The 26,498-nt window shown below is 47.4% G+C and overlaps 1 protein-coding gene across 2 annotated transcripts; it reads right to left on the reverse strand.

The window, feature by feature from the left end:
• Positions 1–1,852: 1,852 nt before the first annotated feature.
• Positions 1,853–26,291, reverse strand: LOC148092743 (guanine nucleotide-binding protein G(olf) subunit alpha-like). 2 transcript variants are annotated; one of them, XR_015714772.1, is made up of 4 exons: positions 3,186–3,233; positions 2,993–3,065; positions 2,232–2,286; positions 1,853–2,070 (listed from the first exon to the last, which is right to left on the reverse strand). XR_015714772.1 is itself a non-coding variant. In XM_087818610.1 (4 exons), exons 1-4 carry the CDS (start codon positions 26,265–26,267, stop codon positions 1,861–1,863), a joined length of 393 nt encoding a protein of 130 aa, XP_087674736.1. In that variant the 5' UTR covers positions 26,268–26,291; the 3' UTR covers positions 1,853–1,860. The 2 variants fall into 2 exon arrangements, 1 of the variants encoding a protein (XP_087674736.1); XM_087818610.1 differs by lacking the exon at positions 3,186–3,233 and adding an exon at positions 26,213–26,291.
• Between the last annotated feature and the right edge of the window lie 207 nt (positions 26,292–26,498).

The following is a 26,498-nucleotide window of genomic DNA, read 5'->3' on the forward strand; positions in this document are numbered from 1 at the left end:
TTAGTAATATTCATGATTTCGCTCAATAAACACTTTCACAAACTAGGTGCTCTGTAATCCACTTGAGAGTGACTGACTGTTTCTGAACTTCAGATTAAATATGGAATCTGTTTATCATGTGAGAGTCTGTCATGAACAGGAAAGAAAATGTGTGATTGATTAACACATCTTAATTCTAACTTCTCATTATACGCTAAGAATAACTTTTTCCTACATCAGAACTATATAAGATGCTTTACGGTTACTTTTAGGTGAACAGGACAGGGCAAACTTGAGAACTTCAGTATGTGTCTGTAAGCGTGCAAGTCTGAAGCTGAATGGGAAGGCCACTCCTGCTCTCAGCTGGGACCTTGCAGTTCTGGTGACTGCTGCAGCACATAAAATGCCACAGGGTGCCGGGCGGACATCCTGTAGCTCTAGCTGGCTGAAGCACTGCTTTGGTGCTACCTGCCTCCCGCCCCCCATCATCCCCTTTATACCCCCTCCATGCCATCCAGTCAATTAAAGACACAGTTTAGTAAACAATAGTGGGCTCTGCTGTGCCAGATGCCTTATCCCTTTTTCTAGCTATTTTGCTATCCCTAACTCCTTTTTAAAAATTCAAGAGGTCTCACAGGCTACCTTGGAATGCTTACCAGAAGCAATAATCTCAGGAGAGGATGCAAATATAGCTAAAAAAAAAAAAAAAGTAATTCTTGTTTGCCAGCTCAATACAGAGCCCATAGGACAACCCCGCTGTGCTGACATGCGGAAGAGAAGGGGTAGGGCTCAGTGGGCACACACCGGCCCGAACTTCAGTCAGCGCAGGGCAGGGCCTATCTATTGAACATACTGGTTTCTGCATCAGCGTCCCTGGGGAGAGAGGATTCTGAGAATGAGAACTGTCTCAAGACCACCATGGCAGGCAGTGAAAACTCTGAAATACTGTAATTGATGGGTATGCATACATAACACAAACATATTCTTTTTTTAGCACAACTGTAGCAAAAACGACTTTCTGAAAAATTTAACAAATATATTTTTCTTTGAAACGTGCTTGATCCAATTGCCAAATAACAATATTTTAAAGAAATGTTTATTCCCAAACAAGAGAAAGCTAATAGTCATATCACCCTTTTGCATAAGCAATACTGCCGTCCAAGTGATTAGGAGGTAAAGCAGCCCTAAATCCTGCAGGTGTAAAATGAACATTTTCCTATCATACAGTGAACATTCAGAAGTAACCCACAGTACTATTTAGAGCATGCATTCCCTTTCCATTTGATCCGAAGGACACACACCTTACAAGTAAACTGAATTCTGTTCTATTTTCCCCATAGGCAATCACATATCAGAGAGTACTTCTCTGTACTTACGGAATCTCTAAACATTTATTACCTTGGCAACTGCTTCACTGTTAATTCAGAAATGCACACAGGAAAAAGCACTATAGATAGTTCTTAAAGGTATGCTGGCTTCCTGTTGATCGACATCCCCAATACATCCACAAAAGCGTGTTTTACAGTCCTGCTGTCTTCAGTATTTTTAACCAACGTTAATATATTGATACAGAGGAAAGCATTTCTTTTAAGCAGAGCTAGGTTTTGAAGAAAGTTAATAATGCATTAATATTAACGTTGATTCTCACGAGCCACCTCATTAAAAATGGTTTTGCCCTGACAGGTGTGGCTCAGTTGGTGGGAGCCTTGTCCTGTGCACCAAAAGGCTGTGGGTTTGACAACCCCTCCCCCCGGGTCAGGGCACATACCTAGGTTGTGGGTTCGATCCCCGGTCGGGGCGAGTAGGGGAGGCAACTGATGGATGTTGCTCTCTCACATCGATGTTTCTTTGTCCCTCCCTCTCTCTCTCTCTGTCTAAAAATCAGTAAACATATCCTTGGGTGAGTATATAAAGGAAAAAAAAAGGTTCCATCTTGCGCCGCTTAAAACATTTCAATAAGGATTTACATACCTGGGAATATTCAAAGTCCGTGATAGGGGCTATACTCTTGATATAGTCGGATCGAAACTGATTTTCTGGGTTGGCCAGTGGGACTGGAGGTATTATGGTACTCATTGCTGAAATTATCGTCTAAAGTGGAATAAAGAAAAACATATTTGTGGATAAACAGAACGCTTAGGACACTTAGACTCCATGTGTGATAATCTAACATATAATTTCTGTCTGTTTAGTTTTAGAGAACAGGGTACTTAACTTGTCTAGTCAACAACCATTTGAGTAAAAGTCCTTACCACAATAGCATCTTTAACATTCTTCCGGATGTCCAGAATTTTCTGCTTCTTTTCCCTGTATTAAAAGAGAATTGTTATTAATTTAATTAATCGTTAGCACTGATTTGAAGAAACTGGGTGGGATTTTAAATTTCCAGCTGCGGCACCTGGCTAGACTGGTTTGCCCAGAGGTCGTCAACGCCCAGAACAACAGTTTTTATCCGCAAAGCTTTTATCTGGGGAAGGGCAACATCACCCTTTTCTAATCTGTACCCTAAACAAACCTGAGTGCACACATTACAAGCTACAGCTTTAAACAACCACACTGGTTGCACAGAACATGGCACACCTGTCATGAATGTTGCCTATAAAAACTACTAAGCTACACTCGGATATATATTTGATTAGAATCTATCCATGTGTTGGCAGACATGAATCAAAATAGATGTAGACAAATGATATAGAGAGAAGTATATATTGTTGACATATTGGTTAAGTGCGTTCAGAGCAATACCAAGAATACAGATACCAAGAACAGGCATACCTCAAGAATGCCTAATAAACCATGTTTTGTTATTTTATCTTTTGATCTAGACACTGCCAGAAAAAACACTTACCTAAAGATACCAAATTCAACAAAACACCCCTCTGTTTTCCTCCCTTAAAGGAGTGTTCACGGACTGAGTTAAGCGCCTAGAGAAAGCACTTTGGGGAAGGCTGGGAGAGACCTGACAAGGCGTGCACGCCGTTTGGGAGCAAAACCGAAATGGATCATTTCTTACTCGGGATTAAATCCATTGACGTGCAGGATCCTCATCTGTTTGACGATAGTGCTTTTCCCGGACTCACCAGCCCCTACAAACAAACAGAGAGAAGGCTGTGACCGCGGCCGCGACCGCGGCCGGAGGCAGCGGGTCCCCCGCCGGCCGCGCTCCGCTCCGCTCCGCTCCGCCGGCCGCGCCCCGGCCGCCTTACCCAGCAGCAGCAGGCGGTGGGTCGCTTTGTAAGCCAGGCGCTCCTTCTGCAGCTGCTTCTCGATCTTCTTGTTGGCCTCGCGCCTTTCTTTTTCGTCGACGCCCTGGTCTTCCGTGGTCTTGCTGTTGCCCAGACAGCCCATGCCTGCCCGCTCGCCTGCACGCCGGGCGCAGCCGGGAGCTCGCACACAGAGCGGGAGAGCCGCGGGCGGCGGGGGCGCGGCGATGGCCTTCTCCGCGCCGGGAGACGGGCTGGCGTCCTCGGCGCTTTCCGATCAGGACGCGCGGTCTTCTCCCTCCCCCTGCCCCGCGCAAACTCCTAACTCCAAAGGGCACCAGGAAGACGCGTGGAGTCAGATGTTCTTTAAAGATAACTGTCTAGAATTTTCTGCTGCAGAAGCAGCAAACCCTGAAGGGAGACGGGGCAGGGAGCGCGGCTCTGCGGGAGCCAGCCGGTGGCGCTGCGCCCTCCCCTCCCCAGCGCTCCCCAGCCGCGCGCTCAGCCCCGCCCCGCTGCCGGCGGGAACCACCGCACCGACCCCAGGGGGCGCCGGGGGCGCGGGAACCACCGCACCGACCCCAGGGGGCGCCGGGGGCGGCGGGAACCACCGCACCGACCCCAGGGGGCGCCGGGGCCGCGGGAACCACCGCACCGACCCCAGGGGGCGCCGGGGGCGCGCGGGAACCACCGCACCGACCCCAGGGGGCGCCGGGGGCGCGGGAACCACCGCACCGACCCCAGGGGGCGCCGGGGGCGCGGGAACCACCGCACCGACCCCAGGGGGCGCCGGGGGCGCGGGAACCACCGCACCGACCCCAGGGGGCGCCGGGGGCGCGCGGGAACCACCGCACCGACCCCAGGGGGCGCCGGGGGCGCGCGGGAACCACCGCACCGACCCCAGGGGGCGCTGGGGGCGCGGCGGCCGGCCCACTGGGTGGTGGCCGAGGGCAGGGCAGGAGGGGCAGGGGGTGCCGCCGAGTCCCCGCGGCTGTGCGCACCTGCCACCTGCCACCTGCCCACCTGCCCGCTCTGGAGGCGGCGCGAGACCTGCGCTTCCTCCCGGGTCTCCGCTGGGAAGGGAAGCTGCCGGCTGGGGGTGTGGGGGTGTGGGGGTGTGGGGGGGCGGGGGGACGCCTCCTGCGCTCCTGTGCTGGAGGGTCCGCAGCTGACCTCGAAGGGCCCGGCCGGGAGGCTCACCCTCGTGGGGCCCCGACCGCCGCCGGGTGGCTGCCTCGCGCCCCACGCGCAGGAAGGGTGGGTCTGGGAGCGCTGCCCTCGGGTGCCCGGGAGGCCGCGCGATCCTAGAGTCTGTGGGGGCGGATCTGTGAGCGGCGCCCGTCACACCGCCTCTGCTCCCCCTTCCTAGGCGATCCCAGCGCCCCCGCCGCCGCCTCCCTCAGCCGCCCGCCGCCCGGTTCTCCCCGCAGCCGAGCTCCGGTCTGCAGGACGCGCCGGCCGCACCGGGGTCGCAGCCCGGGAACCGCGAGGGCAGGGGGCCGGCGTGTGCCTGCTGCGCCGCGACCGAGCGACAGCCCCCGGCCTCCCTCCCGCACTCGCCCCGCGCTCGGGGGAAGGAGCGGGGCAGAGGCGACCGCGCGGCGCTCCTGGGCCCGCGCCCCTGGGAGACATCCGAGCTGGTGGGCGCCGGCCGGCACTGTACAAGGATTCCTTATTTATTTATAATCCTCGCCCGGGGATACTTTTTCCATTGCTTTTCAGAGAGAGTAGAAGGGGAGAGGGGGAGGGAGGGAGGGAGGGGGGGGAGAGAGGGAGGGAGGGAGGGGGGGAGGGAGGGAGGGAGGGGGGGAGGGAGGGAGGGAGGGGGGGAGGGAGGGAGGGAGGGGGGGGAGGGAGGGAGGGAGGGGGGGGAGGGAAGGTTTGGCTGAGGTCCGTGCCCGGCGGGGATCAACCCGGGGACCCTCCCGTCCAGCCCTGGCAAACCTAGGGCCGCACAGGGATTCACCCAGGCGCCTTGGCCAAGCTCTGCCCTCACGTGCTCCACTCTTCTCCGCGCCCACAGGTTTCCTTCACTTTCCACAAGGCCTGGCCTCTGGCTGCAGGGAGCAAGGCCCCTGCCAGGCCGGCCCTGCGCCGGCCGCGGTCTCCACCCCGTCAGCTGTCCCCTCTCCTCCCCCCTCCCTTCTTTCTTCAATCTCTTTTCTACTGGCTTGTGTCCTTCAAGGACACAAACACATTCAACTCTGTCCCACTGAAAACCAACAGCACCTCCTCAATCAAAAGTCCACAACTTTCCTCCTGCCCACCACAGCCAAGAGTTAAAAAGGGGATGGTCCCCAGTCCTGCCTCACCTCCTGCTCACACCTCAGCCCCTGGCGGCCCACCTCCCCACACTGAAAATGCTCTCACCGGGGTCATCAAAGGTGTCCCAGGGGTTAAACACCACCCAGGAACGTTGGTCTTTACCTTCTCTGACCTCTTTCTGGAGCTGGCACCGGATGGTCTTTGATTTCCTGCCAGCCCGCTGGCTGCTGAATCCCCCTCCTGGGGAGGCGCCTTGGATCCAGAGCAGCCCTTCTCCCCTTAGGCACAGCCCTGCTGGGCTGACTGTATCCTGCCTGCTCTGCACACACAGCTCTATGTCCCTATCAGATCTCCAGCCCAGCTCACCCCCGAATGTCCAACCGGAACACGGAAGTCATCCTGACTCCCTTTCCTTCCTGCTAACCCAAATAGGATCTTCTTGATTTGTGTCCTGAACATCCGCCCTGTCTTTTCCACCCCATCTGCCACTGCCACGGTCTTAGATCACTAATCTCACCTGGATTTCGGCAGTGGCCTCCTGCTCCCTTACTCCAGTGCACCCGGCATGATGATGCCACAATACACTCCCAATCCAACCACAGCACCATCACCACCACCTACAAGCCCCCGGCCACGGTCCTTCAAGATCGGGTCAGTGCAGACTCGGGCTTCAGGCCTCACTTCTCTCCTCTCCAAGCGTTCCCCCGCCCTATCTGTTCTTCTGACGGCCTGCACTTCCTGCACACCTTAGTTCATCCCGTGGCTACGTGTGCCGGGGCTGCTTGGCCTCTTCATCACTTGGCCAATTCCCAGTTTTCCTTCTAGCCTCACCCCTGCCTCCACAGTCAGGGTTAGGCCTTCCTTCTCCACGGTCCATCATCTCACCAGGGCCCTGCATCGAAACTTTTGTTTACTGCTCTTCCAAAACGACACTAGACTGCGGACTCTGTGAGGGCCAGGCTGACCCGGGGGAGGTGCCCTGTGAATCTTTGCTGAATAGATGAATCACTTCACGAATGCCAAAGATAACTCCTGCTTGAAGCATGGCTTCTCAGTAAAGGAATTTCATGGTCAAATTGAAAATTTATAAAATACTTGTCCAGTTTAGTATTATATTGAAAATAAGAATACGCTTTTAAAAAACAAAAGCACTAAATCACTCTTTTTGATAGGCAGAAGCAACCATAGAAGTGCTCCACTGCATTCTGAGCTAGGTCTTTTGTGGAAGGAGACAATTTAGCATTGTTGTCAGGCCTCGCACCTGTCAGTGTTAACACAAATACTCACACATGGCATTACCAACCTGGCCTGTAGTGTGGCTGATGGCCCAGTCAGAAGGTGAGAAAAGGTATATAAAAATAGCATAGTGTAGTAGAATGTTTATAAAGATTTTTCTTTTTTTTTTTTTTTTAATGCCAAGATTTCTATAAATTGTTAGTGGGAAGAGAAGGGGGAAAAACAAATCCCACAAAAACTTACAAAAGGAGAATTAAGTTAGAACCCAGAAGCCACATTTTTAAGGCAGCCTGATATTTAGTTTCCCTAAAAATATAGCAAAATGTTTCCACTTGTTAAGATTTAGGAATTAGGGTTAAAGAGAACTTTTTATATGTTGACTTTCATATGATTACATGAACAGGTCTAACAGAACAGAGGTGCACTATACGACTTTCACAATGCACTGCTAAATTCTCTAAAACATAAAAAGCAATATCCTTATACTGTGATGCAGCATTTCTTAAAAGAAACGCAAAGCCAACCTTACCTAGTCCGACCTTTATCAGGTAGGAGCTCAACACACCTTTTAAAAAACACACCTAGTCACCTGGCCTTTTCCTTGTCTGGTCTGGGAAATTGATCATTTGTGTTTCTAACCATGGGATCAGAATTCAAAACCCCAGCTGGCTCCCCTGGAGCAGGGCAGCGGGGCTGCCGGCAGCGCGGCCTCCGTCGCCAGGCAACGGCGGCGCCTCCACCGGCGGAGCGGCGCAGGTGCACGCCCACCTGCAGCAGCCAGGTGCCAGCAGGGGGCAGAGGCGGCCGGCCCAGGGAAATGCTGGGGCTGCAAAGTAGGGGGGGAAGCCCTGGTCACATCTGGGATAACTGGGAAGGTGCAAAATTTGTTTCTCCTAAAAATAAGAAACAAAATTTGTTTCTTGCCAAAGAAGTTTAAGAACTAGATGAAAATATTCAAAGAAACTGTTTCAATTTATGACAGGCCTAGATCTAGGAGATGCTGAGCTAGTTTGGAAAAAAGACTAGAGTGCTATATAGCACAAGACAGCAGATAGTTGAATTTAATTTAAAAAAATCAATACTTAAAAAATTTAGTAACGGTTTTTTCAGTAGCATTTTATACCTTAGAGGTTAATAAAGACTAAAACTGCAATAAGACTTTTGGAGCAGTATACAAAATTTTTTTAAAGAACAGGAACAAAACAGTTTAGGAAAGGTGAAGAGTCACTAATTCAGAGCAATGACAACGCTCCAAGAAACCAAAGGCTGCAGCCAGTCTCGTAGCGAGCTTGGTGGCGCGAGCACAGTGGCGTCTGAGTAACTGGTGCGCACACGGCCTTCATCCCAGCTTGTGCTATTTTAGACAATTTGCTGTTGTTTTATCTCTTTTCTTTCTCAGTATCTTGGTGGAAATAACCTGTGTAGATTATTTTCCATTCTTAACAGCGGAGCTCACTCTGTGACCTAGTCACAATATGTTTAAAAGTATTGTGGTTAATTTTTTACGTTTTTATAGAAAAGCAGGGAAACATTTCCCCTCTTGTACATAATGCCTTGCAATCAAATATCTTATTTTATTGAAATACTTGTCTCCTTTTTTCCCCTTCTTACTCTGACAGCCAAAGTAATACTGTATTAAATAGCTTTTGGCAGTATCATCCATAAAGGGGAGTAATACCGTCTTGTTCAACTGACAGCTTTAAACACCAAAATAGCAGCGAATCATAACGGAAGGTATGCGGTCTCTGATCCCACCCCATGTCCAAAAACCCAGGGCTGAAATATCTTCACTGGCATACACGACTCAGTGTCACAGGCTAGAGTTTATCACAGCATGAAAATAAGAGGTGGTAGGCTGCTGAACCCCCATAAAACAGAAGGGGAATCTACAAACAGAATGAAGCTAAAAAAAAAAAAATCTGTGAAAGCCACCAAACAGGGTCAGGTTATGAGAAAGAAATGGCCGGAGGGTAGTCGGTGGACTGTTAATGAATGTATCGCAAGAGGAACCGCACACATCAAAACTATACTTAAAACACATTTTACAAACCAGAAATCAAATAATGGGCTCAAGGACCAGAGGAAGAGTGAAAACTAGCATTTGAACAGTGAGATTAACATCTCTATTTGTTTAACTCTGTTCTTTAACCTCAAATAGCCTAACAAAATATTGGACTACAGGGCAGAGATTCAAACACATGTTTAATTATGTTTCAATACTGACATGAGGTTTCAAAAATAATCTAACCAATTTTAAAGTTGTTGTTGTTGTTTTTTTTTACTAATTAACAAACATCAGATGAAGTGAAATGTGAAACTGTGAACAAACCCCCCAGACATGAATAGTTTAAATCTTAAGGGACATTTTATGATAAAAAAGTTTCAGCACTTAGTTTTAGACATTAAGTTTTATAGCCCTCAACTACATTCACTAACATTTTCTTATAAAGTAAATCTGATCTGACTCGGTAAAGTCCCTGATTTGGAGCAAAAAGAAAGACGAACAACATAGTATGCATTTTAAATGCTTATCAATGTTCTCTTGGTATCACAGAGGTACCCTTGTGGGATGTCAGGGCTGCCAGAAACGTGATGACAGGAATTTTAGTCTTAACACGCTCATTCGATGTTGGACTTCAGCAACGCCTGCCTACCTCACAATTATCATATTGTAAGCAAATCATGTAGCAATATGATGTAAGGAAAGATAGTTAAGAGAATCCAATGTTGTGTCTACCCAATGCAGATTCATATCATTGAACATGTTTATTTCTACCCACCAGCCAGATATACTACAAAGCAGGTAAGAAAACTCTTAGACCAATTTCTTACGTTCCTGAGCAGCTGGGGAAGTACGAATAGCACACTCCAGTCATTCAGAGGACAATGTGTGACACTATATATCAACCAAGGGCTGAAAGGTGTGGCAGGACTTCTAAGCAGGATGTGAGGGTTCACGGAATTGGGAAAAGCTTCCACAAGGAGGAGGGACGAGGCATGTCTTGAAGAACGGTGGGGTTGGATCACGTAGGGAAGGAACACAGGCCAGGTAAGGAAGAACTGCAAGGTAAAAGCAATGGAAAGGGAACTGGGCCTGGCCAGGTGTGGCTCAGTGGTTGAGCATCGACGTAGGATCCAGGCGATCGGGGTTCGATTCCCGGTCAGGGCACATGCCCGGGTTGCGGGCTCGATCCCCAGTCGTGGAGTGCAGGAGGCAGTCGATCAATGACTCTCTCATCATTGATGTTTCTCTCTCTCTCTCCCTTCCTCTCTCTGAAATCAATAAAGATATATTAAAAAAAAAAAAAAAGGGAATTGGTATTGCACAGGAGGGAGACAGGCCAACAATGAAAACTGCCTCAGAGACAGGGTGAACCAGGTGAGCCATGGGAAATACATATTCTTGGCATGGAAATTTTTCTCAAGCCATGCGCTCTCACATGAGGCGTGGAGCTTAGTGACCGACAGCATGGGCTCAAACCCCATGCTATTCTCCGCTTCTTTCCCTGTAAATGGTCAGGACAATGGCATTCTCCTCACAGCGACGTGGTGAGAATTATGAGTCAATTCACCTATCACAGTGCCTGGTGCGTAGTGCACTCTCAAAAGATGTAGTAATTGTTATTTTAATGCAACATTAATTTAACAAATACATAGCCATTTTACCCCTCTACCTTATCCCTCCTTGAGATCTTCCGATTTTCCCTACTAGGCAGGCACGCCAACAACGACCTATAGTACTGGCAACAAAGATTTGTCCAATATCTACCGACACTCAGCTGAGCAAAGTACTGGCTGCTGGCTGGGAACATACAGGCCACGAGACATGCTGGAAAAACGACAAGGAACACGTAAGTAATAGATGAATTCATAAACAAAATGTGGTCTATGCATGATATGGAGTATCATTCAGCTTTAACCTTTATCCGATGAAAGGGAACTTTAGTTCCCGGCAAGGAGTGGGTCCCGCTGGCCGAATTTAAATGCTGATGGAATTTAAATACCGTCTTTTAAAGGTTACTCAGAAACCTAAGCATATACGTTCTTTTTTTACAGGCAAAAGGAAAGAAACCATTATTTGTACAGTGGATCCTGGAAAATATATGGAGTTTGTATGATGCTGTCTTTTAAATAAGGTTAAAAAGGAAGGACATTCTGATACATGCTACAACATAGATGAAATTTAAGACATTATGCTAAGTGAAATAAGCCAGTCACAGAAGGACTAATATTGTATGAGTCCACCTAGATGAGGGACCTGGAGTAAGTTCATAGAGACAGAAAGAATGGTGGATGCCAGGGGCTGTGGGTGGGAGGCAGTGAGGAGTTAGTGTTTCGTGGGAACAGAGGCTCAGTTAGAGAGAGGAACAAGTCCTGTGGACGGATGGAGGCAATGGCTGCACAACACTGGGAATGCGCTTAATGCGCAGAACCGTACACTTAAAAATGGTTAAAATGGTAAATTTTGTTCTGTATATTTTAGCACAATACAAACAAGAAAAAATTCACATGTAGAATCTTCATCATGACAGTGGTGGAAGAGAGAGCTTTTCTTTCTTGTGGTTTCAGGATATTTGTTTTGATTCTGAATACAGTTCAGTGTCTTCAATTCCTTGTTTAGAAACAGTCACTGGAATTATAGTTTCCTGCCAGCAGGTGGCAATGAACAGCCTGACGGACCTTGAAGGACTGAAGGGTGTTTTCAAATGAGTCCACTTTCGTACACTTTACAAGGAATTCAGCCTCTTGTTTGTCATGTGTTGTAAATACCCCACTCTTTCATTTGTTTTATTTCTTTTGGACTTGTTTACAGCATTTCTTTCAGTAAAAAAATTTTTTAAATTTAATGTAAACATGTTTATCACTATTTCTCTTTATGGTTTCTGGGTTTTATTATCTGAGTGGAGAAGGTTTCCCACATTTTAAATAAATTTATTCATATTTGTTTTTAAAAAAAATCAGTGCATTCCCATTCATTCATTCACTCACTATAGAGCATTTTTGCATACCCTTCTTCCCTATAGAGCCTGGAGATTACAATAATGAATTAGACACTGTCCCTGTTCTCAATCGGCTTAACAGTCCAGTAGAAAGGGTCAGACAAGCGATCAAGTTCTCCAGAGACTACAGTGGGATCACAGAGAGGTGTGTGTGTGTTAAATTATAGATGTGAAGAAAAAGTATCATTTTTTTCCTCCAGAGAAATTTATGCTAACCTTCGTAAGCCACCCCTCACCTTAATTTTAAGACACAAAAGATGCATTATTTCCAGCATTTCGCTGATCATCACCATAGTTACAAGATGCACAGTATTATCCACATTTTACAGATAAGGCTGTTGGTCTGAGAGTCGCACAGGGGCCTAAATGGGGTGGAGCAGGTCCGATCTCAAAGCCTTTGCCCTTTCCCGAGGAACTCTAAGGCTCTTACCGAGTGAAAAAAAGTCACACCATACTCTCTTCCACTAATTTCAAAAGGAAAAAAAAAAAAAAATCAAACAAGCCCACTTCTTTTCTAACTCAGGCAGATTAATCTGCATATAATGACTGATGAATTAGTTAACTCTTTGCCCAGTTGCCTTAGCAACTGGTTTCTTTTAGAATTTGGCTTAGTTACAGAGTTTAAAGCAACAGTATTCCTTATAATAGGATGCCAAATTGTATATAAATTAAACAGGACCTAAAATTGTTTTATCACAGGTGGGAACGATGTACCTTTCTCAACTTGGAATGGTTCTTCCTAAAACTTGCAGGGCTGCTGACAAAAAACAAGGGACACAGAGGCTAATATTTGTCTGCATCTGCCATTACATGGTTTGTTCATATTTGTCACTGAGTAGGAACCATTTGATGGATTTAAGCTATAGATAAATTAAATATTGACGTTCAGTAAGGAGTCTCTGACTGCAGGCAAATCCCACACCATCTTGGATATATTAGAGCCAGGATTTCCAGAGGAAGAAGGGACATGGAAATTCAGAAGGCAAGAGAAAGCCTGTGGGATGGACTGAAATTGTGGTGACTGGAATAAACTCCCTATTTCTAAAATACGTATGGATATGCTCATAATTATGTGCACATATATGTACATTTGTATGCATGTGTACATATATGTGTGTATAAATGCATATATTTCTTAGTTTTGTCTGCTGAAAAGGTCAAGATGTTAAGACGCCAATAGCAGAGAACACACCTAGTGTCCTAGTCTGGGTCTTTAGTATGATTCACCACCAAGGGAACCAGTGCTCCCTATCTGCAGAGAATGCAGAGGATGAGGCAAACGGGGGAGATGTGAACAACAGGTGAGCCTGGGTGAGGGGTATCTAAGGGTTCTCTGTATTCTCACTCTTGAAACTTTTCTAAGTTTGAAATTATGTTCAAATAAAAAGGTAAACAATTAAAACAGCACCACAGGGGTTCTCTGCTCTGTGCAAGGTTCACAAGTGCGTTAAAAATCAGGTTTGAGCTGAGCTCTCTCCAGGTGGCGTGCTCTTGTTCAGCCTGCACAGTCACAGTGTTGTGTCCTGTACCTTAGCGGCACTTCCAGTGCAGAACTAAGGGAACAGTACAGTGGTGTCAGGCAGCTAGGAGCAGCCTGACCATCCTGCTCACTGTGATGATCAGGGCTCCTTGAGCCGGGCAGTTGTTGTGGGGCTCCCACCACACAGTTTGGGCTGAGGCCTGGAAGGAGCTGTCTCTGGTTCCCTGCTGGCCCGAGGGGAGAGCCATGGGGCTGGGAGGTGGGTAGGCTAGGCAACGCCCATTGCCAGTTGACGCCATTCCTGTTTAAATAAAGTGTTTTTTTAAAGTACCTTATCTTTCCTTGATTTTATAGGATCTTACAAAAACCAAAAGAAATGATCAAAATTCTACACTTGCTAGTGTTGTTTCCTTTCATATGAGAGGGAAATGTCTGCATGCAGGAAGCTTTAAAAAAAATAATTGTATTATGGAAAACTTCAAACAGATGCAAGAGTAGACAGAACAGTAACGGACCCAGGAACCAGCAGTCATCAGCTCATGGCCCATCTCGTTTCATCAATTCCCCACCTCTCTGGCTTCTCCAGTGCTGTTCAAAGCATATCGCAGGCATCGCACCACCCATACATCTTTCAGTGTATCTGAAAAATAGAGGCTCTTTTAAAATACTACAACTGCAGTGTCATTGCTGAAAAAACTGACAACTGCATAGAATCATCAAATATGCAGTGTGTGAAAAGGCTCTTGACATCGGGCTCTGAATGGGGGCCTGGTTTCAATCAGAGGTCCCTAACTAGTCCCAAGCGCCAGATGTTTCAAGGACCTCTGAATATCCATCCTCTCACCAACCCCAAACTGGGAATTACTGCTGCAAGATACTGGTGATAGGAAGAATGTGACTTTTATGGCTCCTGATGTTCTCTGATGGGCTGTATTCGAACAGAAATTAGAAGTACATCTTCTACTTAAAAAACACCACCACCAAGCTTCAGATGCACAACAGAGTAGAAAACCGACAGAACCTTTCTGGATCCCATGTTGATTTGATGCTGGGAATTTGGTCATTTCCTTGTTATCACCTTTTTCCTTTTAAAAACTGAGTATAGAATAAAAAAAAAAGTTTGATTACTTTCAATCTAATTGTGTTTTTATTATATGCACAAACTGTCAAGCCACTGCTAGACTACTCAGAGCTTGCTGCCCCTGAGGCATTCAGGCCACACCCCCATGCTTTCAGCCCCAGAGCTCCAGAGAGGATGGTTTCAACCTAATCCAGTCTATGTGATTTGACCCTTTCGTGTAAAGGAAGGGTTACCGCCCTTCCCCAACTCCCCAACTCTACCAAGAAACTACCAGTCCTCTGGAAAGCCTTCTTCAGCTGAACTAAGAGCTGTCTGAGAGGACGAGGCCTCTCTCACCGCTCAGTCTGTGCATGGTGAGACAGGAAGCGCTAAAGTCGCAAAAAAAAAAAAAAAAAACCAAACCTGAAAACGATCTGGAAAACATTGAGAGTCTGCAAATCAACACTCCTGCAAACCTCCCTGCAACATGGCTCAATAAAATGCCCTCCCTAATACGTCAATTAGTGAGAAATAAGAGCTACTTCACCTCTGCACTCTCCTTCAGTTCATCATCTTCTTACCTGCTTGGAAGGTAGATTTCATCTGTGTAGATTTATCACTGATCTCCCCAAGTGTTTATGGAGTGCTGATGACAGGCGGGGTTGTCCCGAGGTGTCAAGGACTCACACAGATGGGCTGTGGCTTCTGTTAAGAATTCTACTCTTGGGGAATGGCAGGTTTAATTCTGGGAATGGCTGGTTTACTAAAAAATTTTATTAAAAATTCTAACATATAAAAAAAAAATTCTACTCTTTATCCCAAGGATGCGAGAAGTCACAGAATTGTCAGAAGCAGGGAAGTGGGAGTTTTGGTATCAAAATAATCTGTTAGGTGGAGAAGTGATTCCAGGTAGGACAAAACTGGAAACAGGTGGCGGTTAGGAGGCGGTGAGCCTTCCTGGGGACAGAGATGATGGGAACAGTTTTGCAGAACAGACTCAAGAATGGTGCATGACCTGTCCAGGAATGTACAGAATCACATGTGCACACAAGTCCTGGGCTCGGGTTTTCTTTAACACAAAAAAACACATCCCCAGAATAGAAAAAAAAGAGAACACACTAAGGAGGAACTGGGACTCTGGTGCTGCTTTAACTCCACCCCGAGCATGCTGCAGTGCACTGCCCAGGCCCCGTTAGTGCCCCCCCAACACACACGGGCATGGCATTCATTAGATGGACAGGCCACTTCAACTTCCCTTTGAAACAAGGTAATGGAGGACATTGCCCAGTACTCATCCTTCACGTCTAGGAGCTTAATGAACGCAAGTTTTCCCTCTAACAGTACAGGAGCCTGGGTGGCAGCCACCTCCAGGCTACCAGTACTCACCCCCGTCCCCGCGCTCCGTGGGCCAACTGCACGCAGCCTCCCTCGGGGCGCCAGCCAGGCAGGGTGGGACCAGCTGCTGTGCGGCGGCGCCCCCTGGCGGCGGGTTTCAGGAACAAACCCGGCCCGGCGCAGATCTTCAGCACCTTCCTCTGAAACAGTCAAGTGCCAACTGCCCGCCAGGCACTATCTTCTTTTTCTCCTCTTTAGGATGATGGGGGTTTGTTTCTCCTGTTCTCTTTGTTTGCTTTTCCTTACATGTCAGTTAATCAAAGCTCAGAAAGTGCCTATTTCAAAAATACAAAGCAGCCCGGCCGGGCGTGGCTCAGCGGTTGAGAGTCAACCTGGGATCCAGGCGATCGGGGTTCGATTCCCGGTCAGGGCACATGCCCGGGTTGCGGGCTGCAGCTGATCAATGACTCTCTTATCATTGATGGTTCTATCTCTCTCTCCCTCTCCCTTCCACTCTCTGAAATCAATAAAGATATGTTTAAAAAAAAAAAATACAAAGCATATTTCTTTTCCTCCCCTACTCCGCCTTTTGCTGTTTTTTATCTCCCTGAATGTCCCTGTACTTTTGCTGTGTTATTGCTGTTGGCCGTTAAAACTATCATGATCATCATCAATATTTGGGTTCTGCCATTTAGCATCCACGTTGATAAACAGTGTTTCAAAGTATACTGACATCTCAATTTGTTTAGAAAATTCCATATATCCCCCCTAAATTTGTAACAGTTGGTAAAGTCCATCTTCAGGATCTTGGAATTTGGACTCTTGATGTTGCTCATGTACGACAAAATTAAAATTACAAAAATAGAGGCAAACTTGACATTATTCATTATTGAGCAGATACCCTGTGGGTTAGGACATAAAGTGCAGTTACATGTGGTTAAGAATGAAGGGCTTCAGTGTCTAGACAATTTCAGGAATGACTACAACTCAACAATAAAAAGACAAAGCAATTTAAAAAATGAACAAAGGATTTGAGTAGATATTTCTCTAAAGAAGATATACAAACGGCTAATCAGGACATGAGAAGATGCTCATCATTAGTCGTTAAGGAAATGCAAATCAAAAGCACAGTGAATATCATTTCACATCCACTAGGCTGGCTGCAATAAAAAAACAATAACAAATGTTGGTGAGGATGTGAAAAAACTGGAACCCTCACATACTGCTGGTGTATATATGAGTCAGCTGCTCTGAAAAACTGTTCGACAGCTCCTCAAAAAGTGAACCATAAAATTACCATATGACCCAGGAATTCCAAGAGAAATGAAAACATATGTCCAGACAATAACTTGTACATTGATGTCCTTGGCAGCATGATTCATAATAGCTAAAACGTGGAAACAATGCAAATGTCCACCAACTGAATGAATGGATAAAATGTGGCATATCTACAGGGTGCAATATTATTTGGTCATAAAAAAGCAATACTGATACATGTTACGCATTGATGAAAACATCACACTTAGTAAGAAAAGCTACATATTTGTCTACATATTGTAGACAAAAGACCACATATTGTATGATTGTTTACGTGAAATGTCTGAAATAAAGTCCTGAGCATGTAATGCACAACATAGTGACTACAGTTAATAATGTTGTATTGTATATTTGAAAGTTGCTAAGAGTAAATTTAAAAGTCCTCACAAGAAAAAAAAAATTTTTGTAACAATGTGTGGCGACGAATGTTAACTATATTTACCGTGGTGATTATTTTGCCATATACAAATATCGAATCATTATGCTGCACACTTGAAACTAATATAAAGTTATATGTCAATTACACTTCAATAAAACAACAACAAAGTAACCTCCCAAAAAAGAAAAGTTTACATCTTAACCTTGACACTCTTGATCTAGAGCAACCATAGGCTGGGACACAAAAGGGAAGGGTGGGCCCCCGGTGGGCCTCCCCAGCATTTACGCTTAGTGCTGAGGACCCGCCCTGCTTATTACCATTCTGATCTTATTTTGACACCCATTTATTTTATCGAAAAACTTTCCGTTAGAAGCCATGCAGGGCACTGGAGACTGAGTGGAAAACATGACGGATGACGTCCTTGGATGCAGGAGCTTACTGGATTCAGACACTAAGCAAACACATGAATGAAGATTTAATTGCAAAACGTGTTAAGTTCTATGAAGAAAAGAGCCAGCTACCCAGGATAAGAACAGAACGGGCATTAATTTAAGTAAGGCCTCTAGGAAGGGAAAGTGACAAGTGAGCTGAGATGTGAAGATTAAGATGGAGCTCATGCAGGTAAACTGAAAGAGGACCAGTTTTCCAGGAAGAGGGAACAGCATGTGGGGAGAAGTACAAAAAGAGCGACAGAGAGAGAGACAGATACAAAGAACACCTGAAAAGGCAATTATTGGTGGTATTCCATCAAAGGAAAAAGGGGAGGTAAACAATCAGCTGGGTCAAGAGCCTTCAAACAACCCAGCTTCAGGCAGAGAGGCCTGCTTGCTTTCAAAATGCGCAGGGGAAATGTCTCATTTCTGTTAGGTGACGTGATAGTCAACGGAACTAGCAATCTGCGAGCCCACAAACATCACACCTGAATGTCATTTCCAGGATTGCAACAACAGGGTTTAAACATCTTGTCTGCTGGCAAACATCAAATTCTGAACACAAAGACCAAATAAGTGGCAAATCAAAAATATGATGCAGAGGTCTTTCCCCGGCAATGGTTCTGACATTTCTCGATGGTACTTTTATCTACCAAGTGGCCCACCCACGACAACGTGCTCCAACGCTGAGAGCCTCAAGTGATGCCTACGATTCTCCAAGGGGAGGAATCAGTCCTTTATCTGTGGGCTCCCGAGGAAACAATCTGCCTTCAAAATGCCTAAGTGTCCTTAGCTTGCAATATCGATCGGTGTTAAACATCATGAAGTCACTGTCCAAGACAGGAATCCAGGAATGTTTTCACTTTCTTACATCACTGAGGAATAAATATCTATGTTTCTGTCTGTTTCATCATTGTAAGGAAAAACAAAAAACAAAAGAAGAAATCAACAAATATTAATGCTGACATTAAATTCAGAAGTAATTTTAGAATATTTTAAATGTTTCTTTATAAAAATTTTTTTTAAAATCCTCACCTGAGGATATTTTTTCCATTGCTTTTCAGAGGGAGTGGAAGGGAGAGAGAAACATGGATGTGGGAGACACATTGGTTGGTTGCCTCCAGCACACACCCCGCCCGGGGCCAGGGTTGGAGCCTGCAACCAAGGTATGTGCCCTTGGCTGGAAAGTGGATCCGGGACCCTTTAGTCACAGGTCCGCGCTTTAACCACTGAGCCAAACCTGCCAGGGCATATATTAAATAAATGTTTCTAAAAAGCAACTTTGAGGTTTGGCGCAAGAACAAATACCAGTTAGTAACAATTTTAAGCTCTCACTGGAGCTGTCCAGCTCAGAACTGTTAGGAGACTCCAAAGCGTTTTCCACTGGGCTCCTGAGACTGTGAAGCCGGGGTCACTGGTGGCCTATCTGAAAAAGTGGCCCGAACACGGCAGAATCAAGACCTGGAGAGGCAGAGCTTGGGCGACACTGGTTGTCAGGGCAGTGGACTTCCTGGTCACAAAAGCCACTCCTCTGCCTCTAACTCATGCTGGCTTGAGTTGGAGTCTATCACTTACAGTGGAAAGAGTCTGGATTAAAACAATCAATGTATAATTTCCCTACACAGCTGTCCCAATGAATGGCTTTGTATTAGTAGGGGACCCAATAATAAAGCAGTTTATAGTTCTATGATTTGCAGGCGTGCATACTCCTATGCCTGGTATCATCTAGGAGCTCAATAAACACTGAAATAGGCAGTTGGTCTGAACACAAAACCCCTCTTTCAGTCCTGACTACATGACACAGAGATTAGCTACACCACCCCTGCTCCTACTTCAGTTTGGTGTTTAATCTCTGGGATCATTAGAACACATATCCAACAAATGATAAGGACCTACATATTAAACTTAGGTACACTGCAGCAAGCCATAATTCATTATCTCATTATATAATTAGAAGTTGTCCTTTTGAGTTTCAACATATTTAACCTTTTTAAAAATCCTTTTTCAAACAGCAAATACTTCCCTGGCTAGCGTGACTCGGTTGAGCAATGTCCCATGCACTGAAAGGTCACCTGTTTATTCCTGGTCAGGGCACAACCCAGGTTGCTGCTTCTATCCCTGGTCAGGGTGTGTGTAGGAGGAAGCAGACAGATGTTTCTCACAGCAATGTTTCTCTCTCTCTCTCTCCCTTCCTGTCTAAAATCAATAAAAACATTAAAAAAATAAAATAAAACAGCAAATATTAAGCCTGTTCTGGGTCACGGTGCTTCACATCACTCAGTTTTCGTAACAATCCTTCTGGAAAGGACTCTCACTTCCATGTTATAACCAAGGAAAGGGTGCTCAGAGGTGCTAAATGACCTTCCAGAGGAGGGAGGGCCAGAATTCCAAACAGGCAGTGGCCCTGGAGCCTGTTCCAGACTCTGTACAGCAGGGGTTTTCTGCTAGTTCAGATGACTGTGTTCTCCATGGGTACGTATGGAGACATTGAATGTATAAACAGACAATGGCCAGACTACACATAAAATTGAACCCTGACTCACAACCTGCAGCCACCAGCCCAGGAGGCCAACCTACCATCTGCAGTAACCAGCCCAGGAAGTAAAACCTCTATCTCTAGCAACCAGTCCAGGAAGCCTAACAGTAACCCATACAACAGCCCCACATAGCCAAGACCTGAATTTCAGCTGACAGCTTCCCTGATTTTTACCCCCAACCCCAACCAGAGAAGGCCAAATTGTGCATCCCTAACCAATCAGACAGGCTGTCCTGCTTCTAGTTAGCCTGTCTACAGCTTCTCCACACCAACAGCCTCCACTCAGGGCGCACCTGAAGCCTTTCCTTTTTTCCACTGAAAAGCGTTCCCACCCCTGCCTGCCTTGGAGCCAGACCAAGTGGTGGTGACTGACGCTCCTGCCAAGCAGGCTCTGAATGAACAGCCTCTGCTCGCTCTCACTTGGGCGGTCTTCATGTCTGTCGACGGGGTGCTCACTGGATGCTTTCAGTTGATGAAACTGTCTGGTTAGCACGAAGGGTGAAATGATCAGTTTCACAGTGTTCTGCGAGATGCACAGTGTTCCACGTGGAGCTCCACGCTGCCCACAGGGTGGGAACATCAGAGTGCTCTGTGCGCCTGTGAGACCATCAACACTGGCCCTCCTCGCCCATTATGAAACCATTACTGCATCCAAGCCCAAATGGGAGCGGTTTCTTCTGAGAAAATACCATTAGACCAAAAGAGGGAAGTGGATCTGAGCATTCAATAAACGATCTCCATCAGGCGCAGCCAAGGGTTCAGGCTAACTGCTTTTTAGTTGTACACAGACCTTATCAATAGTTGATGTTCAGTAAGTTGTTACATTAAAAAGTAATTCTAAAATAGAGTATTAGTTAAAATAATGTCAGGGATAAAGAATTATGGACTGTCTTCTACTGGTACAGGAAGGAAAGAAAGACATTAAACAGCTGTTGTATTTATGGTGTTTTATTGGTTCTTCTCAGCACCCTGAATTTTTCTTTTTAAAAAAATGTATTGATTTCAGAGAGAGCGAGGAAGAGAGATAGAGAGGGAGAGGGCTCTGTTGTTCTACTCATTTATGCATTCATTGGTTGCCTGCGTATGTGCCCTGACCAGTGACTGAACCCACAATCTTGGTGTATCAGGACAATGCTCCAACCGAGTTACCTGGCCAGGGCCACACTGAATCTCTTTGTACAACAAAAACTATAGTAACACATACACACACATACAAAGAGGGACACCCCCTTATCTTCCACAGGAAGGTCACATAAGTCAACAGGGCACATCTGACCCAGACTTTGAACAAATGAGCTTTCCCCAGATGCAGAATTTTGATGCAACTATGAAAAAAGTCCTGAGTATTCCTCTTTTTGTTTGCTCCAAGTGGGAACTTAATATGCTGTTTTCCAACAAATCTCTCAAAATGGCAAAAAAAGTTAACTTGAAAAACAGAAATATACCCCGAGTGTACTTTGATTTTTCAGTGAGAAAGCTGGAAGACATCGCTGCCCCCACCCCCCACCCTCTGCCCTGCCTTCTTCTTTTTCAGGCATGGTGCCCCTCCCCTGTGCAGCAGTGTGGGTGCTAGTTCCTGCTGTGTCGTGATGGCTGCTTTATGCCCTTGTCTTCCCACAAGGCCATGAGTTCCTGAGGATGGCCCCATACACGACGCCCTAGGCAGAACCTGGCACGTAGCAGGTGTCATTACCTGTGACTGAATTAACAAACGCACAGCTCACAACACAGCACTGACATTCTTTGGAACACAGGAGTTGCTCCCCAAATCAAACAGTGGACTGATCTGGGACTTATGCTTTTTTGGGGTACGCTGGCTTTGGCCTTTTCTAGGCTTCCTCCTTGGGGTGGCTGTGGGTTTACGGTTTGTCTGCACTGGCCTGTGGGGCTAACGAGCCCTTGGGGCCTCAGGGAACACGAAGCCCAGTTGTTCCAGAAGCATCCATCTCCTCCTCCTGTCTGGCTCTCTCCCTTGGGCCATATCTGCTTTCTGAGTCTTCAAAATGGTGAGTTTGGTGCCTCCAGGTTTTGGTAGCTGGCCTACCCCCTAAGGAGGAAACACAACTTGGGTCTAGGTACATTTGTGCCTTGAAATTCTGACCCGACACATCTCACTAAGGAGCCACCTGTGAGGAAAGAGTTAGAAATGTGGGCTCAGCCTCCCAGCTGGGAGATGTAAGATCACACTCGCAGATGCTCCCAGGAGTTCCTGTAAAACAGAGTCGCTTCTCTGTAGTCACGTTGTGGCCTGGCATTTACTCTTACAATTATTTCCATTCGAAGTATCAAATAAGAGCTAATTTAGAACTACTGCCAAAAATTCCTTACACACCACTGTGCAAGAATCACTGATGCTTGGGCTCTGGATTAGCTATTCCTCCTGTCTCCCAAATATTTTAAAACCACTTTAATCAGAACTTAGAACAAAATCTGATATTGTTCTTACAACAGCAGTAAATAAACAGAATGTGCATTGCTTTAATGAAGACTGTTTTGGGGGACCAAATTAGCAGCTCCTGAATTTCACAATGACTAAACTTCTTTAAAAAAGATAAACTTAATATATTTCCTTTACAGTCACTCTCCCATAATGGCGTAATTTATAAAATGAGGCTTCTAATATTGACTTGTGGAGCACATTCCCTCCCCCATTCCTATTACGCTGCTCTAGTTTTAATTTCATGATCCCTTCTGAATTGGCGGCCTTCTTACTGGAACTTTCATCTTATCTCCACTCTAGTGGACTTTACCAGCCACCCCATGCCTGAAAGAATGCTCCATCTAAAAGTTAAAATGGGCTCCGACCAGTGTGCTCAGTGGCTAGAGCGTCGGCCGCACACTGAAGGCTTGTAGGTTCGATTTCCAGTCAAGGGCACATACCTGGGTTGCAGGTTCATCCGGGGTGATTGCGAGAGGTAACCAATTGATGTGTCTCTCTCACATCGATGTTTCTCTCGCAAATATATCCACGGGTAAGGTTTAAAAAACGAAGTTACAATGAGACAATTTTACTCTTGTCATGAAGCCCTTATGGCCACTGTGGCTCTCAGACTCTTGCTCTCTTAGCACTGTGTGGGGTACACAGGTCTTAGTCCTGTGTAGGAAACAAAGCTCAGGCCATGAGGATGGACCCATGGAGGAGTCAGAGCACATAAAAGCACCCATGAAGCCATACGGACTGTAACAAAGTGCTATACGAGAGGTGCAAATAGAGTGCAATAAGGATACAAGGGAATTAAACGCTGGGCAGGTCTCCTGGAGGAGACACCATCCTGGAAGATGGGACTAGCATAAGACTAATGGGCATGGAGTAAGGAAGGACCCTGAAGCAAGTCTGTCCTTCCTGAACCTATGAGCTCTCTGTCCCCCAATGCACATTTCCAGATAAATAAGTGAATTCGGTCAGTGAGCAAGACGGCAGCAGAAGCAAGCCGTTAAGTACATTAATGGTCCGTAAATCAGGCTTCTGGCTCAGAGATTTCCAGCGAAATCTATTCTAAATCCTAACAAATACCAAGAACCTTTCTGTGTTTAAATACACACAAAAGCTAATCATCAAAGTCCACCTGATATAACAGTATGTGCTTTACTGATGTTGTCGTTGGGTGGACGATAGTTTCCCCCCTAAGTGCGAGCCATCTGATTCACTGTCATTTCAGATATGATGCTGATAGACAAGCTATAGTAGGCTATAAGATATCTTTCAATTAAAGAGGAGAGTCTTTCAACATGTGTTACAAGAAGTTGGCTCTTTGGAGCTCACCAGTCATTTTTTTTTTTAAATTTAATTTTATTGATTGATTTTTAGAGAGAGAGAGAGAGGGAGAGGGAGGGTGAGAGAGAAACGCCGACCTGTTGTCCCACATATTTATGCATTCATTTGGTTGTTCCTTTTTTTTTGAAAATTCTCACCGGAGGATATTTTTTCCAGTTGCTTTTCAGAGACAGTGGGGGGGGGGGGGGGGGAGAAACATTGATTGGCTGGAATTGAATCCCGGACCCTTCAGTCCAAAGGCTGACACTCTAACCACTGAGCCAGACCAGCCAGGGTGTCATTTGGTTGCTCTGTGTATGTGCCCTGACTGGGGATTGGGCTCGAAACCTTGGCATGCCAGAACACGCTCTAACAACTGAGCTTCCCGGCCAGGGCTCACCCGTCCATCCTTTAGATCTTATCCCCCAGGTCTCTTTCACAGAATACCCTGTGTGTGTGTGTGTGTGTATAGCATCTTCTGCTTCACATTTCCTTTTACTTTTTTAAAACACCTGCTCAACCGCACAGTCACATTAAAACAACATTACACTGCCACAACTGTAGACATTATTTACTTTATTCTCTTATTTTTTGAGACCACAGTCCTCTCCTATTTGAGTCATTTTAATCTGATGCATTTTTTAAAATCTGGCTGGGATAATTTCTAATTAACTTGTTTTCAGAAAAACATGTGGGTGGAGAAATATGAAAATCTATTTTACCCTCACACACAAACAGTGGTTCAGTGAGGTATGACAGTCTAGGAGTATAATTCTGCCTTTTGCCACCTCTGGAAACACTGCCCTGTTGTGTTCTAGGAGCGAGCACTGTGGACGAGAGCTCTGCTTCTGACCTGACCTGCTGCCCTTTTCAGGAAACCTGCTTGTTTATTTTTTTCTTTGTTTCTTCCCCCCAAATTCATTTTATCTTAGAATTCGGGTATTTCACCAGGATACAGCAGGTAGGTTTGCTTTGTTTTAAGCATTTCCTCTTACTGTGGGAGAGCCTTTTCAAGCTGAAGACTGGTTTTCTAGATGGTAAATAAAAGTCACATTTATTTATAAGCAGGAATCTCACTCAAATCATGGAATAGGTTCCTTCCCTATACACAGCGGACTACAGAACTGAATAATTATTCTGCTTTATAACCCACAAAATTCCGGCCAAAAGCCCACATCTTAAGTTTTATTTTTTGCCTTAAAATTTAAAAGGCAACAAGTAGACCAGGAACTCATGATTTTTTCTTTGACTCTACAGTAGAGCGCATGTAAATGTGGCCTGGTTAACTTGTGGAAGGCCTTTTGACGCTCGCCACTTGGAGCTCCAGGAACACACCGGCACACCACGCATTCACCACCTGAAGCCGCTGGGGGCCTGGTGCCCGCCGGCGGCGGGGCTGCGCGCGGCCTGCGCCCCAGCCGAGCGAGCGCCCCGAGCGCCGGGCGAACCCCCGGGACGCCGCGGGGTCCCGCCTTCAGCCGCCCACCCCTCCCCGAAGGGAACAAGCCACACCCACCACAGCCCGGCTGAGTCTGTGGCTGCAATAAAGGCTCCGGTGCAGCCACGGGGCTTGTGAATCTCCCCTCCTTTGTGTTCTTAAAAGTGCTGCACGACTACTCCCGTTGCAGGAAATGAGATGCGCGCGCGCCGTCCCTGAGGATTAGGTACCGTGGAAATCAATCAGGCGAGGGGGGAAAATTCCCAGAGAAGCTCATTAATTAATAATAAGTGAACGCCTGGCCAAAGCCGCGAGGTGCAGGGAAGCGCACGATCCCGGGCAGTGTGCTCTGGGCCGGGTCGCAGAAGCGGACCCCGTCAGGGCGGGAAGCGCCCCGCGCGCCTGGCGCCGCCGCCCCTCCCCGCCGCCCCGCGCCCCGGGAGCCCCTCCCCGCCGCCCCGCGCCCCGGGAGCCCCTCCCCGCCGCCCCGCGCCCCGGGAGCCCCTCCCCGCCGCCCCGCGCCCCGGGAGCCCCTCCCCGCGCCCCGGGAGCCCCTCCCCGCCGCCCCGCGCCCCGGGAGCCCCTCCCCGCCGCCCCGCGCCCCGGGAGCCCCTCCCCGCCGCCCCTCCCCGCCGCCCCGCGCCCCGGGAGCCCCTCCCCGCCGCCCCTCCCCGCCGCCCCGCGCCCCGGGAGCCCCTCCCCGCCGCCCCGCGCCCCGCGCGCCTGGAGCTGCCGCCGCCCCTCCCCGGCGCCCCCCTCCCCACCGCCCCGCCCCGCGCGCCGGGAGCCCCGCACCTACCCAGGAGCAGCAGCCGGTGCGTCTGCTGCAGGTCGCGCCTCTGCTCGCGGAGCATGCGGTCGATGCCGCGGCTCACCTTCCGCGCCTCGCGCTCCGCCTCGCGCTCCTCCGCGCGCCGCTGGTCCGGGCGTCGCCGCCGCTCCGGCCGCGGGTTGGCTTCGGGCCGCGCGCGCGCCGGGCTCCCGCCGGCGCCCCGAGGGAGCGGGGTCGGCGCCGCGGCTCCCCCTGCCGCCGGGACCCGGGGCGCGCCGGGCGGTTCCGCGGCCGCGCGCGGGGCGTCCTCCGG

The sequence above is a fragment of the Miniopterus natalensis genome, chromosome 7 (assembly GCF_054644295.1).
Source record: "Miniopterus natalensis isolate mMinNat1 chromosome 7, mMinNat1.hap1, whole genome shotgun sequence".
In the NCBI taxonomy this organism is placed as follows: Eukaryota; Metazoa; Chordata; class Mammalia; order Chiroptera; family Miniopteridae; genus Miniopterus; species Miniopterus natalensis.